The sequence below is a fragment of the Oryzias latipes genome, chromosome 12, assembly GCF_002234675.1.
Source record: "Oryzias latipes chromosome 12, ASM223467v1".
NCBI lineage: Eukaryota > Metazoa > Chordata > Actinopteri > Beloniformes > Adrianichthyidae > Oryzias > Oryzias latipes.
The window spans coordinates 16080766-16098323 of NC_019870.2; the positions used below are offsets into that span (position 1 = coordinate 16080766).

The 17558-nt window shown below is 38.4% G+C and overlaps 1 protein-coding gene and 1 long non-coding RNA gene across 9 annotated transcripts in view; one reads left to right on the forward strand and one right to left on the reverse strand.

Moving 5' to 3' along the window:
- nsmf (NMDA receptor synaptonuclear signaling and neuronal migration factor) overlaps positions 1–17558 on the forward strand; it is a 59858-nt gene that overhangs the window by 38426 nt on the left and 3874 nt on the right. For 5 of the 8 annotated variants that reach the window (XM_023960729.1, XM_023960730.1, XM_023960735.1 and 2 more), the window contains 9 exons: positions 3736–3788; positions 5143–5232; positions 9056–9186; positions 10074–10157; positions 10317–10350; positions 10750–10820; positions 10954–11033; positions 12803–12905; positions 16486–16561. In XM_023960729.1, coding sequence (XP_023816497.1) covers positions 3736–3788; positions 5143–5232; positions 9056–9186; positions 10074–10157; positions 10317–10350; positions 10750–10820; positions 10954–11033; positions 12803–12905; positions 16486–16561 — 722 coding nt within the window. The remainder of the gene's footprint in view (positions 1–3735; positions 3789–5142; positions 5233–9055; positions 9187–10073; positions 10158–10316; positions 10351–10749; positions 10821–10953; positions 11034–12802; positions 12906–16485; positions 16562–17558) is intronic. The other 3 variants (XM_023960734.1, XM_023960733.1, XM_023960736.1) reach the window with 1 other exon arrangement.
- On the reverse strand, positions 980–1693 carry LOC110016083. Its single transcript, XR_002291360.1, has 2 exons — positions 1501–1693; positions 980–1345 (listed from the first exon to the last, which is right to left on the reverse strand). It is a non-coding gene; the product is annotated as an uncharacterized LOC110016083 (long non-coding RNA).

Consider the following 17558-nt stretch of genomic DNA (forward strand, 5'->3'; position numbering starts at 1 on the left):
TGCAATACTTCATCTCATTCTTTGACAGGTCTTAATAAACTCACTGAAAAATAATTTCATTTTTGTTAAATCCAGTGCAGAAATGTTTAGATCAGCAGAGAAAAGGCAACAGAGAGTCCCTAAAACTAAATATTATTTTTCTAGAAAATAGGTTAAAAAGAACAGCAGAAGAAGGAACTACACAGTATTGTCAGATTGTCATGAAAAGATCTCAATCCTTTTTTTTTAATCTAACCCTTATTAATCTTTATTTATATCATCTGTTCAGTCATTAACATTTTCAGACTGTTTACATGCAGAAGGCATGAGTTTGCCATATTTAAGTGTAGCTAAATATTTGTCCACGTTCAGAGAAAGTGCTGTGATAAGTTTTAGTTGAGGGTCATAGTCAGTAGTTTAAGTTAAACGCCCTCCTGACCTCCCAGGAGTGACGCAAAAATGAAGAGACAGCAAAGATTTTTCTTGTTATCTTTAATGCTGCCTCTATATTTATGAGTTTTCTTACTGCCGGATAAACATACTTCCCACTTACACACAACCACATGCCGAGATCATCAATTATGAGTGTTGCTTGATGGTGTAGTGATACAGTGTGTAGCAGGGGACATGGGAGGGGCGGGGCTCATGAAGATGAAAGGGTTTTTCTCTGGAGCTCTTGCATAGAACATGTCAGGATCAGGGTTATCTTAGACGGGGAAAACAGATCAACTCAAAGCTTTAGCTTAAAATGCTACAGTTAATATTATATAGAGGATCGTGATGATGAACCCAAGGTTGATAGACACGAGCAATTAAATTTTAATATTGCCAAGTAGTGAGACAGAAAGCCTTCTCCAGACGCTGTGGGACACTGCGGGGTAAAATGAGCCGCTGAGCTCCAGCCCCTCGTGCTGTCATATGATATCTGACTCTTTGCTTATATGTGACCAAGGAGCCAGTGGTGCAGAGTGGAGCCAGCAAAACAATGGCTGAGACAATAAAAGCTTATAAAAATTTTAATTTAACAATTTCATATTTCCATAGTTGCAATTATACTCTGACTATCTATATGCAAATAAAGACAATAAAAGGAAAAGCAGAAGAAAAGAAGGCCGAGTCAATTGCCTGTGCAAGATGAGAGGGGAAGAGAGGGGCCGTGGACTAAGCCAGTACAAGACAGCGAACCTCACTCCACTCCGTGCTGAAAACAAATAAAACAAACCCACAGAGTGAGAAAACGTGCCAACGAATCTTCCACTACTGAAAAGGAAAACAAACAAAAACAGTGAGGGAACTGGAGTGAGGAAAACACTGCCAGCAGGGGCCCCCCTCACCGACACTGCACGAACCGGTGCCCGACCCGGACCTATACAACAAGACAAATCAGAGTTAACCACACAGCAATGCAACTACGCTCTAAAAACATTAAAAATGTACAAAAAGGGTGGGTAAAGAACAACACCTCCAGCCGCTTACAGCATGTAGTTAGAAAAGAATATAAATGAGCAAAAGGTGACCTACATTCTTCCAACAAGAGGCACATCGGGCGGGCGGGCGGGCGCTGTGTATCCATGCACTTCCTGTTCCTTTTATAGGGACAGACACAGCTGAACCAAATCCCTAATCTAACAGCACATGCACCTGCCACAGGTAGACCTGCCGGTTACAAATAGCTGCATTCATCCAACTACTTCACCTCCAACCAAAGTGCAGGAAACAAAATGATAAGTGTTTGAGCTCGAAAAAGCATATTTTTCTTACTTGATTATATGTAAAATCTCTTTTAAGTTTGGCCAGGTCACATGCGCGGTAACGACCATTTTAAACCGGACTTGACTGCACCACTCAGTGGAGGGAAAGCTATAATGTCTTCCTATATGCTGGAATGTAACACACATCTATAAATGTGACTTAAAAACACTGCAAAAGTTTTAGTGCATTGGGATTTACGGAAAAACATCTCTAGTAAGTGTAACAAATGGATTAAAACATGTTATAAAATGCACAATATTTACAGTATATATCAATTTATGTAACAAAAAGCAATGCTATCCATATTTAAACTCAACAAGTGAACAAATTCTAGTTCTACATTATTAGTTGATGAAATTCAGTTTAACACTTATGCCCTGCAAACATTTTGGAGATTTCTCCACCGCATTAATTTTGTAGGTTATATGAGCTGGAACTCCAATTTAGGTTAAAAAAAAATACATAAATTAAACAGTGGGCCCTGAATCTTTGTTTTATGAAAGTTTAATTTTTTTAATGGAATTATGGAAATTAATACACTTTTCCATGATATTCAATTTTTTGGAAAGTGTTTGTGTGTGTGAGCAGAATCAAAGGTCATCAGGATTCCAGTCAGTAGAAGGAAAACGGGGTGTAAGCAATATCTGAAAAATGTCCATCAACTTCCCCTTAACACAAATGGAGCACAAATGCTAAAGCCTAAAGCATCACATCCCAACCCCCCAGTAGGGTTAATGATGAGTCTTTTTCCTCATTAACCTCAGGTGCCCTCTGAAGGATTTCTGTGGGATCTGCAACTTGATTCATCACGTCATGTTTTCTGATAGTGTAGCTTAGTAATAAAAATGCTCTGATAACGTCTTTTTCTGGCAATCCAAATATATCTGACTGCAGCGTCTCTCCACGCCCACCAGTGTTTTTCAAGTCCTTTACAACGTGCTGCACAGTTCAAAGCCAATCTTAGCACAGAACTCATTTCATGTAGCTTTCACCAGTGTATTTGGCATCCAGAGCTTGAAGTGAGTGTTCAGTGAGTTTTGCACTCGTAAAGGGAACTCCCGTGTGAGCAGACGAGCCGAGCACAAAGAAAGGGGGAGTGCTGAAAGAAAATGGACACACAAAGAACTGGGGAAGTTCACATGTTGCATCACAAAAAAGACAACATAAAGTCACTCACAAAATGTTGACGTTTGTTATGATATGACCAACATTTTTTACCATCACAGTAGAGCAGAAGCTCCAAAAACTCCAAACTTTATTTATTTTTTTGCATGTTTGTGCAAAAACGTTCGATAGCTAACAATATTTATACTTTGATATCCTCATGACTACTAGAATTGCAAATTTGTCTTAGGTAGATGACGTTTCTTAACCTAAATACCTACAAACCCCTGCATACTGCTAAAATAACTCTTTTTGGTGTCTACAGAGGACATTTGGGGCTTTCAATGATACCAAATGTGAAGGGGTGGGGCTCTGGGAATTGTAGATTTTGGTGGATTTAAACATATTTTGACTGTACAGATGTTATTTTTTTCTGGTAGTCAAGTGGATAGTAAAGAAATAACTTCATGGAGAATGTAGTTTCTTTGTTTCTTGGTTTGTGCTTTTTAAACTAAGCAGTTTGATGAAGCTCTGCAGCCTCCATGGGATGAGGGAAGGAGACTCCATAAATACACAGCAGTTCCATCAGAGACTACTTCTAAACCGGGTTTCTAATTTCTGTTGCGTCTAAGAACTTCCTGTTTCAAAAAGGGTGAAAAGAAAATAGATGTGATGCATTACACCCACACTATTTTCTGCACATACTGACATGAAAATGTGTAGGCTATGTATACCTAATTGTCTCTTTTCAACTTTTTGTTGAAAAGAGACAATTAGCTGAAGTCAGCTCTTTGTGTTTTGCCTCGCCGTCCCACCCACCCATCTCCTCCTATTTCTCCTCTTCACATTCCGGCCTTCCCTTCATTTATCCCTCCTCCTCCTTGATTCCTCTTCCCACAGGAACTTCCGGAAACATCTTCGGATGGTGGGCAGCAGGAGGATTAAAGCTCAGAGTGAGTCAGATGTGTTTCTGTGTGTGTGGTTGATGTGTTTGCTCAAACTGAGCATGATGTTTCTCATCCCACCGTCATCAGTTGTGTTTTTTCCCCCGCTGTTTTATGTGTGCTTGTTTAATTTTGCATGTGTGTCATGCTAAGCACTTCTGAGACGCCCAACTCCCTGTCTTTGAAAATACAATTTTAACAAATGTGCCATCGTCAAGATGATGAGGCCTGAAATTTAGATGATAGAGTGTTATAATAAATACATATTTTATTCGTATTTTGTTCAATTTTTGGTCATTTGCTAAGACAAAATAAATTCAGAACTTGGTTGAGGGTTTTCCTTTAAAGATCCACTCTGATTAAAATGTGATGTTTTTAACAAGTTTTTGTAGCATTTTTTCTTTTGGTAACGGACATATGTAAAGAAAATTTAGCCTAAAATAGCATTTCTGGGTTTTTCATTATTCAAATCGTTATAAATGTTGGAGCAGGTGAAAAAATGGAGATTGGAGGTGTGAGGGGTTGTAAACTCCCAGAGAGCGTGTATACAAATAGACGATGGAAAGGGTGCAGGCTTACTCTGCTCCAACAGTGCTGTCCATAACTTTGAGGTGAATTTCTTTAGAATTAATGTCGCTTTGCAGAAACTAAGTCTTAGAAAATAGCACAAGTTTTTTGATTTTGGTTAAAAACTGCATAATAACAATTAAAAGACCGTTGGGAACACTTTACAACAGACCAAAAGATGATCAGAGTGGGACTTTAAGTTTATCAGTACAAGGCTTCTGTGAAATAGGGTTCTGGATGGACACAACATCTGAAAATTGTGGAAATTTTTTAATAAAAAACACCTAACATGTCACTTAAACGACTAATGAATAAGGAATAAACACAAATGAGTGGAAATTTACAGAAGTGAGAAATGGTTTGAACACAGTTATGATCTGTTATGTTCTGTTTAATGACTGTGTGAAGAGCTTTGAAATCATCTAATGAAGCTCCAAAAGTTAGGCAAAGCTTAGAAACTCTGTTGAGTACAACTCAGTGCAAAGCATAGCTTTAAATCTATGAAAATGTAAGCATCAATGCACAACACTGTGACCTTATGTGTCTTGTCTTTGTGCTCATTTGTTCAGCAGCTTGTGCGTGTAGGAAGGTGGTGTGTTTGTAAAGAGCTGGGTTTACGCTGGATCTTCTCTCTTGTGTATATTTATTTATATACATGTGTGGTCTAGTTGCTGTGTCAGCCTTTGCGCTGGTGTGTGTCACCGAAAATGAGTGGATCAAGCACAGCTTGAAGGCGTGGTAGCGAGTGGGTGGGTGTGTGTGTGTGTGTGTGACTATTTCTCCCCGCCTGCACTAGCATTCGCTGAGCGTAGATCGAAGAGTTTCAACCGGTCCTGGAGTGATCCCACCCCTATCAAGACCGAGTCTCCTCATGAACCCAGAGACAGTGAGTTAACACGGACTCACACACCGGCATGCACACGCAGGGACACAGCCACAGAGGGCCGCACTAAATACTTAAAAGTGGGCAGACGATCATTGACTAAAATGTTTTTGCACCCCCTGAATTTCTAAAAGCTGGAGGCCAAGCTGCAGGGCAAATCCCACCAACAAATCAATTGTTCCAAAAGCATTTTAAAGACCACAACAAGTGAAAAAGCAGAACAAATAATTGAAACAAAATGAAAATGAAACCTTTTGGAAAACGAAAGTCATTTCAAGAACTCAAAATAAAATGGTAAAAATAAAACAATAGACGTTTGTCCATTATTTCAACCAAAAGTTGTTTCGCATAAAGCGATGTTGAATGTACTGTACTCCTTATTGAAGATATCGAAGACTCATTTGAATTTTTTAAATGTTCAAAATCAAATGTCATCATCCAATCAGCAAAGCCCCATAGTCCCTACCTTCTCCAGTGTCTTGTGTTTCCTTTTTCATTTTTATTATGTTTATTTTTTGAGGAATTGTGTTTTTGTTTGAAAAATGTTCTTTTGATTTCTGAAATGTAATTTTGTTTATTAATTATTGCTGTGATCTTTAATATGTTTTTGGGTTAAATTATTTTTTTGGGTGTGATTTGCCATTCAGGGCCACTGTAGAATTGAGATTATGGAACGCAACACAAAGTCGCAGGAGCCTTATGTTAACAGTGGAACAGAACCACAGAACCCAAAACTATTTTCAGAACTTTAACTTTAAATATGGTGACTGTAAAGCCTCAAAATTTCAGTTTTATAATTTTCAATTTTAACATTTGCAAAAGGTGTCATTTTGGTTGATCCAAAATGACACCTTAAGAAAGAAAGTTTTAAAAACGTAACATTTGCTATGTCTTTAAACTTGTTTGTGCACAAATTGTTCCCAAAAGATTTGTGGGAAATTAAAATTGTTTATTGCTTTTTGAGCTGTTTATTTCAACACAGATAGGTGGGATATGAAACAAAATTTCAAAATTATTAAAAGTTGGAGTCCTGAGATCTCAAAATAATTCAAATCATGTTCCAAATAAAAAAAACAATTACCAAAGAGCATCCAAAGAGCTTTCCACTTCAGAGATAATAAATAAAGCCTGAGAGGATTTATGAGGCCAGCTGTGAGAACAAACATAATACTTCTGTGCCTCCACAAGAGGGATTCAGATGTGGGAGAGCTGCAGAGAAGACATTCAAAATAGCCAAATCATAAAAGATTTAAAGCTATTATAAAGGGTGATTCAATAAATAGATATTAGGGACTCAACCAGATTCATTAGTTTGTTTTTATTATTGATTGTTTTCAGTGTATGTGTTAATTTCTTGTAATTCTCAAAAGGTACAGTTTGTATAAACTTAGGTTTGGGACTGAATTAAAAGCTGGATTTGGACTTGATACATTTTTAGTCTTTATCCGAAGCCCTTTTCAAACTTTGCTTATTGTCATTCATTATTATACTTCTGTTTATGATATTAATTTTTCTTATTTAATAATTTTGAAAGAAATAAATAGCAAGAAAGAAAGAAAAGAACAAAATAGTTTGATGTCAAAGACAAAGTTAAAAACAAAGATTTTTGTTTTAAGAATAAAAAAGGCAAAGCTGTTTGATGTAAACACTGACCACCTTGTGACATTTTTTTTCCATAGCAACATCATTTTTTTAGGAAAAGCGGATAAAAAGCTTGTGATTTTTAGAAACGACGAGATCCAAATGCATCAACGTTTGGGCGTCACAGTATCACAGCTCCCTTCCAGATTAGAGCCAACATAAAAACGGGCTTTGAGGACACACAAACAACACACTCACAAGTCCAAACTGACTGTCTCTGAGATTGACTCTGTCCATCTGTCTCCTTTGACCGTGGGTCTTTCTTCAACTTTGTGATGCTCTCTCGTGCTGTGAGTATGTCTCCCCCAAATGGAGCGTGCGTCCAGTCTGAGTCCAAAAGCGTGGATGAATGTTAATGTTTCAATCTGTGTGCTGTGGGGCTTCGGTGTGTGAATCGACTCACTGTTTGCATGCTGTTTGTTTGCATAAGCATTTGAGCTTGTGGTTTTACGGGTTTTTTTTGTCTCCCACTTCCATCAGCGTCTCAGTGTTTATGTGTGATGAAAAATAAATGAAGTGTTGATGACAGCCGGATTGTGTGTTTGATGCCTTGTTCCTGTCCTTCCCTCAGGGAAGGCTATTGTTTTCCTGTGTTAATTTTTTTTTTTGGGGGGGGGGGGGGGGGGGGGGGGCATTAAATGTTGATTTTATGGACTCTTTTTTTCCTCTCATATTTTCCTTTTTTGTCACCTAACTGTCATCTGGTAATCTTGGTGGATTTCTTTAAAATAATCCATTTCCTTTGCAAAATTTGACAACTTTAATGCTAAAAAAAAAACATTACTTCTATTTAACCATGAGTTTCTGCATTATGTATTTCTGCAATAATCAGAAAATATATTTAGCCATAAAGGGGTGCATATGGCCTGAATGAAACCTAAAAAGACTAATGCTCTACACAGACACACATGACTGTTGTCAAGGGAAACTTAAGCAGCCCTTTGAGTGTGATCTGTAATTAGGTATAGTTTCACAACGTACGTCACTCTGCTGATGACTGTGCCATTTAAGTTTCTATTGAAAAGAATGTCCTTTGCATGAAAGATTAACTTTATAACCTGAAACCCCAGCAGACCTAGAGATTAGACGGGTATAATAATTCTCTGCAGTCTATTATAAACGTCTCTTTTCACACAGGACTCAGTGATACATGCATGAATAAAGAGTTATGAATTAGTGTGTCTTTGCACACATGCAGGTTTGTTAGAGCTCACATCAGCGGTAGTGGGGTAGTTATTATGACAATTTTCTATGAAAGCAGCTAAAAAGATGAAAAAGGTTGAAAAGAAAAAAAAAGCTATTAATTACAAATTATTGAAAGTGCAGGACTGGATCTGAAAAAAACCTGCTTTATTTTAATTTAATGTGTCAGAATATTAAAAAAAGGAAAAATGCTGCAAAAAACTTTGATTCACCCTTTTGCTATCCTGTGGGGTCAAGATGACCATTGACATGTTCTCCCTACCATGACAAAGGTGGATAAAGCTGGAGAGGATTTCATGTAATCATGGACACCAGTGAAGATCACAAATCATTATAGAAAAAGGTTCAGCGCACTGTCTAGTGGGTCTAGATGACCCAACAGTGTTAAAGTGCCTAGGATAACATAAGGGTTATAAAGATGATGTTAAGATCTACTCCTCAGTATATGATGAGTTTCAGAAATCAAAAATCTTAAATGAAGCTCACACAATACCTGGATTATTTTTTATAGTTTATAATGGATGACAATTTTAAAGTTGTTGTTGTCTATTAGGTCTTTTCTGTTACTAAATTTTCTTTTTGTGGATTTGTTATACTAATATTTAGATTTTGATAAGTTAATAAGTTATTTACTGGCCTAAAGTGAGGCTTTTGACATGAACTGTATGCAGATGAGAGGTAAATATCCAATTACTGTTGGTCCTTTGACCACTTCAAGAGTTCTGATACAACATACAGTACGTTTTAGTCACTCCTTATGGTTTAATCCTTTGTTAGGTTGTTGGGCTAAAGCTCCTGTCTGCTTTCTCATGGATCATCCTATTTTATTTTTTTATCTTAAGAAATGATTTCTTTCCCTTCACGATTTTTCCCCTCACTTCCATGTTTTATCACTGTTTTCCATTCTCCAACACTGCATCTTTTAAGTGCACGCACACAGCAGACATCTTTCTTCCTCACAGCATACTTTCTTCTTGTTTAGGTGGAGATCTACAGACGACCTCGGGCACTGCAGAGGAAGGAGGCCTTACTGACAACAGGGGTTGGGAGGAGGAGCAAGAGCTGGAAAGACTGGCCTGTGAAGGAGATGACTTTGTACCCCCCAAAATTATGGTAAGAGATAAGACATTTCTTTGCTTCTCAGGTGCTAACAAACAAGTATTTTTGTGTGGATGTGCACGACAAAAATGTTGTATCTCCATGGTTACCAGGCTTTTTAGACTACATTCATTGAGAAAATGACATTTGTGAGATAATTTCAATTAGGTCCAGCCAACGCTTTAACTTTTTCACTTTCACTTCAGACTGGCATTTAAAACTAAAAATCTATAAATATTTTGAGTCTTGCTTTTATCCATTATTGTCAACTTATCTAGGGTTTGTGTCGCTGGAGCATCAGATGCTCAGCTGAGGATACTCAGGCCTTTCTCCTGCCACCTCCTCCTGCTCCTCTGGAAGGATACAGAGATGCGTCATAAACCTCCGTTTTTGCTGGACGTAACACCGAAACATAAATTGTAGTTGGTACTTAGGGAGGTGTCCAAACCACCTCCGCTGGCTCTCCTTGAGGTGTAATAGTGGCTCTACTTAGAGTTCCTCTGGGATGGCTGAGCTGTGCACCCAAAATTTAAGGAGGACCACAGTCATTATACAAATAAAGCTAATTTCTGCCTCCTGTCTTCCTAATCTTACCACCTCGATCACAACTACCACCTTAAAGGACTCGAGATGCTGATTTGCATCATCATCCAGCACAGATACCTCATGAGATAAACAAAGGGACGTGGTTCCCACCAAACATGCCGACTGAATAAGCAAACTTTGAAGACCCATTTGAGGATCTTACCAAGACTAAAAAAACTTCTCCAGTGTTTCATTGTCAATATGGAACCAGCACCTCCTTCTATAACTGATATTGAATATTTTTAAGTCTTCTATTTTCCAAATTTTGTTTAATTTAACTTTTTTTTCTTCTTCCAATTCTCTCTTTTTACCATCAGCTGATTTCCTCCAAAGTTCCCAAAGCCGAGTACATTCCCACCATAATCCGCAGGGATGATCCATCCATCATCCCCATCCTCTATGTAAGTATTCCTTCAAAGCAAAAAGAAAAAAATCACCTCTACAGACAAAATAGCAGTCAAAAATCCACGTAATGAACCAAAGCAGTCATACTTGTTTGTATTGTTAATGTTGTTGGCTCTTTGTTTTAAAGACACGCATGATTTTTCTTTGTTTCCTAGGATCACGAACATGCCACTTTTGATGACATTTTAGGTGAGTGTTTCTGAAAGCTATCTTTGTTTACATTTAATACCAATTGAAATTCAATCACAAGAGTATGAATTGAAACAGAAGAAAATGATATTTCATTTCATCTGATTGATGTCTGTGTTTAGACAAAAATATTTATTCTCTATTTTTCAAAAACAAACTTTAATTTTAATGTTACTTCAGTGGGACTTAAAAAGCAATCTCAGACGCTTGTAGCACACACAACCTTCCAATCTGACATCTTTATTGATCAGTTTTATTGTGCTTATTGTGGCTGGTATTGTGTCCGTCATTGTGGAGATCTTTTTTTATTTCATGGTTCCCTTCTTCTAGTCTCAGTTAAACTTTTGACCTTAGCTGACCAATTCATTTCCATCTAAGCCGTTTCTTTTTCTGTTTCAGAGGAAATTGACAAGAAGCTCACAGCTTACAGAAAAGGAAGCAAATTCTGGAGAATGCTTATTTTTTGCCAGGTATGAATATGTATTTGAAATGATAAAAAAAAATTCTTTTTTCCTTATAGAAAGCATCATTTGTCTCTCACTCTTTGCTGAAGTGTTTTTCTGTTCATGGAATTTAAGTTGTGCTACTCTGTCTTTTTGACAGGGAGGTCCTGGTCACCTGTATTTGTTGAAGAATAAAGTAGCAACCTTTGCTAAAGTGGAAAAAGAGGAGGATATGAGCCAGTAAGCAACCCCCCCCCCCCCCCCCCATTTATCTGTGATGCTTTCAGCTCTCATAGATTGGATCAAAACATTACAGTTGATTACAAAACATAAAAATGAGCAGTTCAGAAATGTGCTCAGAAATTATGTAACAGAATAGTAATGATTTTTACATTTTTGAAAACCTTTTAGGCTTTTCGTGGTTATCATAGCTAATGACTTATTCACAACTGCCCTAATGGGTGGATACGGCTGTCTGTGGGTGAAAAATGGGCAAACCAGTACAGGTGGCCTGCAGGAAATATCAAGGACATAGACGGTTGGATGAGTGAAAATGTTCATGCACATTTTCCTACAGGCATGCTGCAGGCAACTGGTTGTAATGTATCACTTGAGGGTAAAGGGTAAAGTAGGTGAGATGCAGACACGTTGTACAGATTTGTCATTTTTTCAAACTCCCCCCAAATCCTGCAAACTTCACAAGAAGCCCATTAGTGCAGTTCAGGTGATAATTGTCTCTTTCTTGTGCCCTCAGTGCTTGCAGCCAGATTTTTAGAACCAGAAAATTAGACAATCAGAGTGTAGTTTGTGTGGGCATCCACCAAGCATCCTACAGGCACTTAGGTGCCTGTGCGTGCGGTCAGTAAAGGGCCAGCACACCTTACTAACGACGAAGTGTGGCGTAAGGACATGGTACGACTGCATCACCCGTACATAATAGGTGCATGCAAATTCCATTCGCCTTACAAAAAGCTCTTTATACACCGAACCTACCACACGCACAACAATTGTTTTTTCCATTTTTATGACGTCCCTTAAGATGGCTGAATGAACCACTGCAGGACACACCTGCACTTCCTTTAGCATGTGGTCGCTCCTCTCCACAACCCTCTACGGGCCCTGACCATTGACTGCATAAGAGAACTGGACTGAGTGACCCCTTCCCCCCTTCCCCCTGATGTTCCAAATGAGAAGTTCCTGCTGCTCCCAAAAAGCAAAAATCCTATAGACCTCTATAGAGAAATAAACAGATTTTACTCAATCATTCTATTAGTCAGAATAACTATTCTTGCTCTGCTACTTTGTTTTTTAACATGTTCCTGCTAATACTATTTTTTTAATAAACCGTTTTGCTGTAGTGCAAGTTAATCAAATTTTAAACGGACTAATCAGATGCCTTAATAAAAGTAGGTGGTGTCATGTCGAACGTTCCAGGCGTTTGATTGACAGATTCTCCTAAGTCGGCTTTCGGTTGAAGGGGTGTGGTCTTCTGACATGTTTACTCTTGATTAAACAGAGTGGTTGTTTTGGACAGACCATCACCACTTTTAAAGGACGACTAGTTCCAAAATGGTGACGGCCTTGTCACGGAAAAATGGCGACTGAATTTACTTCATTTTGTTTGAACCAGTCGTTTTTTATTGGGGGACGTCACACTCACTCAGTCCGGTTCTTTTATACAGTCAGAACCCAAAACTTGCAGCACCCAGACAGATCAACCCCCCTGTATGGGTGCATGTCACCAGTTTTTGTTTGGACGTTTGTTCATTCAAATCCTGTTGAAACTTTACTAAAATCTATCTGAAACAGGCTGCATCAACCCTGTAACCTTTTCAACAGTGTTGCTTTCATTTTGAAGAGAAATTACAGCAACTGTAAACCTTACTGATGAAAATGAGATCCCCTACAGACGTTTGATTAAATTAGGAAATTTAAAATAATTTTCTGAATCAGTTGCAGCCTAAAGAGACAAGCCTCTGTTAACTCTTACCTGATGTGTCTTTGTTTAGATTCTGGAGGAGACTCAGTCGTTTTATGAGTAAATTGAATCCAGAGCCAAACAAAATCCATATAATGGGATGCTACGTCTTGGGAAACCCCAATGGAGAAAAGGTATGCAGACCCAAATACTCACAAAAATATAAAATGCCTACTCCTTCTCAAAGCATGTTAACAGAATAGTTGTTGAAAGAACAAGGAATACCACATATTTCTGAAAATGTTTAAATCTTCATATTTTTGGATACAACTTTATGAGCTTGAAATTACCAGGATTTTTCTCTGTAAATGTAATTGTTGCAGAGAGAAACTTGGCATCTCTGCTCACTGTCACCCCACTTTGCTCATCTTTCTAAAGAATCATTGCGGTTGATGTAACTCAAGAAGGACAAACAGCACACCTTCTGTACATAAAGAAAAATAGCATTAATGCATGACCAGGGTCAACACAGGGTCCTCGTTTTTCACTGATTGTGTCCATTTTGTTAATTATAGCCCCATTTGACCTAAAAGTCAAACCGAAGCTGTGGCCGAGTGGTGCCAGCCTGTGATTGACAGGGCCCTGCTGGGGAGTGTGCTGCGCCCTCAGGTTCTCAGTCAGATCCTTCTCATCTTGTTGGAAAACATTAGGATGATGACCAGTTGGACAGTTTTCTGCACAGTATTGATAATGTGATGTGAAGTTAGTCCCACATATTAATTTCCTATAAAAGCATAAGTGAAACAAACAGCTAAATCCCACTCCGATAATCTTCTGATCTATTGTTAAAGTGTTCCCGGTGGTCTTTCTAATCATTATTATGCCGTTTTTAGCCACAAATTAAAAAGAAAAACAAAAAAATAATGTTTTCTAGGACATAGTTTCTGCAGAGTGTCAGGAGTTAGTCAGAAATTCACCTCTGAGTTGTGGGTGGGACCATTGGGGCGAGTAAGCCTGCCCCCATTTCTCATCATCCATCTGTTTACACGCTCCTCTGCTAGCTTACAGCCCCTCACGCCCCCAACTTAACATTACCATATCAACAAAAATGGCTAGCAATAGTGGAGCTATTCAGACATACAGTTTTGAGTCAGATTCCAGCGCAGACATTTACCATATGAGGATAACGATAGATAAGGATAATGATGCTGATGGATCTAGTTGTCTACAAGTGGATGCAACAGAATGTTGCCGAGCAGGGAGTTTGTGGCTTGCCGTTACACCTTCAAGCTTTTTTCAATGTTTTTGGTCTACTCCAAATTCACGATTTGAATAAAGAAATACTTTGAAATCCAATTTTAAGATTAATTTTCTTTATAAATGTCCTCCATCATGAGAAAAAATGTCAAAAGCCCCAAAAACATGATTTTCATGTAGTTGGTAAAGACCAACTACTTGCTTTTATAACTACGTGAAACACAGGGGTCAAATCTAAACTACAAAATATTTTACGGCTGGATCTCCCTCAGTTGTCATTTCTGCTGTTTCTAGACGCTTGTCCTGTTTATTCTCACCCGTTCTCCTGACACACTTTGCCCCTCGTGCACCTGCATGATTGTTGTTTCTTTGGGTTTTATTACTGAGTGAAGATTTGTTGTGCATTTTTGTCATGAGCAAACAGTCAGATAAACAGGTACACACAACAACAACCACAGAAAAGACAGGCCATGCACACTGCATGCTGGCGCTCAGAGAGACAGACTGCTGCCAGCGGTGTTGTCTGACCCAAAAGTCTGCTCCAGACAGTCATGTCTGCCAAACAGTCCTTTGCTACATAAAGTGCTTTTCTCCAGGGTTGATGGACAGTCTGCTGAACAGACTGCAGATCACTGGTATCTTCAGCTTGACAGAAAACCACAAAAACAGCGTTTGTCCCAAGAGGATGTGATTCCGAAACAAAACAGACATGTTACTGTGGGAAAGAGGAGTTTACTTTCTCTAGTTTCCTTGCATATTTGGGGAAAATGGATCTGAATTCATCTTATGCACTACTTTAACATACAGATCATTTTTCTCCAGTTACCTGGTGCCAAAACTTGGCCTGCAGCCCTGAGTTCACCTCTAACACACTTATGACCCCACAGTGATGTGATGTGCTTCAGCAGCCTTCTAAAGCGGGCATAAAAAAAATCTGTTGGACTCAGGAGGACTGAAAAAAGCATCACTTGGCACATGTTCTTTGTCAGATGTTTCAAAAGTTCTCTGAAACGATAATGTTATTTATGAAAAAGAACAACAAAAGTCAAATTTTCACCTATTTTATTGGTAGTTTATTCCTTTAAAAGGTGAAAAAAGTGCATATCTATACACTTAATGGGCCCAGCTCATCAACCAAAGCTGCCATTAATAGCTTTCACTATACTCGGGCTGCAACAAGCAAATAATATAAAATTATTTAAATTATATATATATATATATATATAATTTAAATAATATATATATATATATATATATATATATATATATATATATATATATATATATATATATATATATATATATATATATATATATAAACTGGAAAATTATCAATTATGTTGTAATTATTTAAAATGCAAATATCCTTTCCAAAAAATATTTAATGCCTTAAACATTTAAAGAAATAAAAAAAAAGAAATACAAAAGTTGTTCTCAGAGCTGCACAATTTCAATTTTACTCAATATTGACACCATTATTTGCCTTTTTGAGTTACTTGAATAAAACTTGGCACAAAAATCTACCAACAGCTTTAAAGGAGCCCCCAAGGATAGACAGTACACAAAACACAACACACCTCCTGGATTTCTGTCGCCTCCAGCTCAATCTGCACTACAGACATTTCCCACATATCCCTAAACCGCCTCAACTCAGCTTCTAACACCCCGCCACCTTCTTTAATCTTCTTCAAATGACTGCAAACACAACAAACACACCTCAGCTCCTCCAGGAAGAGGAAAAACTAAGGCTAACACGTGTTTGCTCTTTGATTTTTCTTACCGCAGAGATTATCAACCATAAAAATGAAGTCTAAAGAGTTGTCATTTGTTGGTAATGAGGGCAGCAGAATGTTCACGTTGTACTCATTAATGCAAAAATAGAAGAAAAAACACAGCAGCACATGTAAAGAAGAAATAAAGATAAGAAAAATCTGAAAGATTCCTGTTTGCTGATGCATTTGGGGATGCAATGGGTAGTACATGTTTTGTCAGTAATCCTTTTTATCTGGGAAGCTGAGGACACTTAACATTCATGGAGTTCTGCAGGCCTGTTTTCCAGCAGTGTTTTGAAAAATAGCCACTTAAATCTGCATACAAAACACCAGCTCGCATTGCAGCATTCTATAGCATGAATGCATGATAAACCATGAGATAAGGTAGGTCGTAATCATCAGTGGAGCTCGGCCTGCTGCAGGGCTCACCTGAAACAAATACCCTGAAGGGGCAGCAGAAACAAACACGATCCAGGCTGATGTTACCTGGGAGTCATTCTGCAGGAGACACGGAGGTAAATAATATGATGGAACACTACAGCAGAGGAGGTCAGAGCAACTCAACACATTTGCATTTGCTGCCATTTCTGTGTCACGTGCAGGAACAATGTGCAGTCGTCCCTCGGTCGGAAGCTTGTATTAAACGCTGCCAGTCTTTTTTTGCACGGGCTCCCCTGCTACAAGCATGTGCAAGTGAAGACGGATTAATTGGTCTTTGCTTTCTTCTCTTATCTGTATCCGACAGCTGTTCCAGAAACTGAAGAATCTGATGAGGCCTTATTCTGTGGAGTTTGAGTCACCGCTGGAACTGTCTGCGCAGGGTGGGTCCAAACAGACAGCCAAACACTCAGACTCGCAGTTGCTGGCAGACACACATGATGCATACTGCATGAAATGATGGGCCCACATATCATCTGTCCAGCGCTGACAAGACCGCAGGAGGGATTCACTCAAACATCTGTTGGCTGATTTCAAATTCACATTTATTTGTTGAGTCGCCTTCGATTCAGAAATCTATTTTTATACTTAAGCTTTCTCAGGCTTTCAATAATTTCCACATTTGCTACTACAGACAGACAGACAGACAGACAGACAGACAGACAGACAGACAGACAGACAGACAGACAGACAGACAGACAGACAGACAGACAGACAGACAGACAGACAGACAGACAGACAGACAGACAGACAGACAGACAGACAGATAGATAGATAGATAGATAGATAGATAGATAGATAGATAGATAGATAGATAGATAGATAGATAGATAGATAGATAGACAGACAGAGAGAGAGATTTGTAAGTTTCATGGTTTTTTCTTTGCATTTTCTTTTAATAATGTTGATTTGTACGACCTAAAAAATAAGTAAATTAACTTTAGAGAAATGTGTTGCTGGGTCATTTAAAATCAAATAAAAGAAAGGTGCCACCGTGTTACATTTAAAGTTCCATCCAAATCATTTTTTGATCTTTTGTAAAAGCGTTCCCAGTGGTCTTTTATTTTCATGAAGCCGTTTTTAACCAAAATTTAAAAAAACGTGTTGTTTCCTGTATGACATAGTTTATTCAGAGCGGCAGTAGTTCATTAGAAATTCACCTCTAAGTTGTGGGCGGGACTGTTTGTGCGGAGCAACCCTGCCCCCCTTTTCCTCCCCGTTGCTTAGATCGGGGAGCAGGGAGCTTGTGGCCCACTTAGCATATTTTCAACATCACAAATATGCTCTTTTTCCAATAGCATTTCTCCATCTGCTCTTGAGTCACAATGATTTCAGTTGACCCTTGTGTTATCTTAGATGACCCCACCCTTACATTGACGT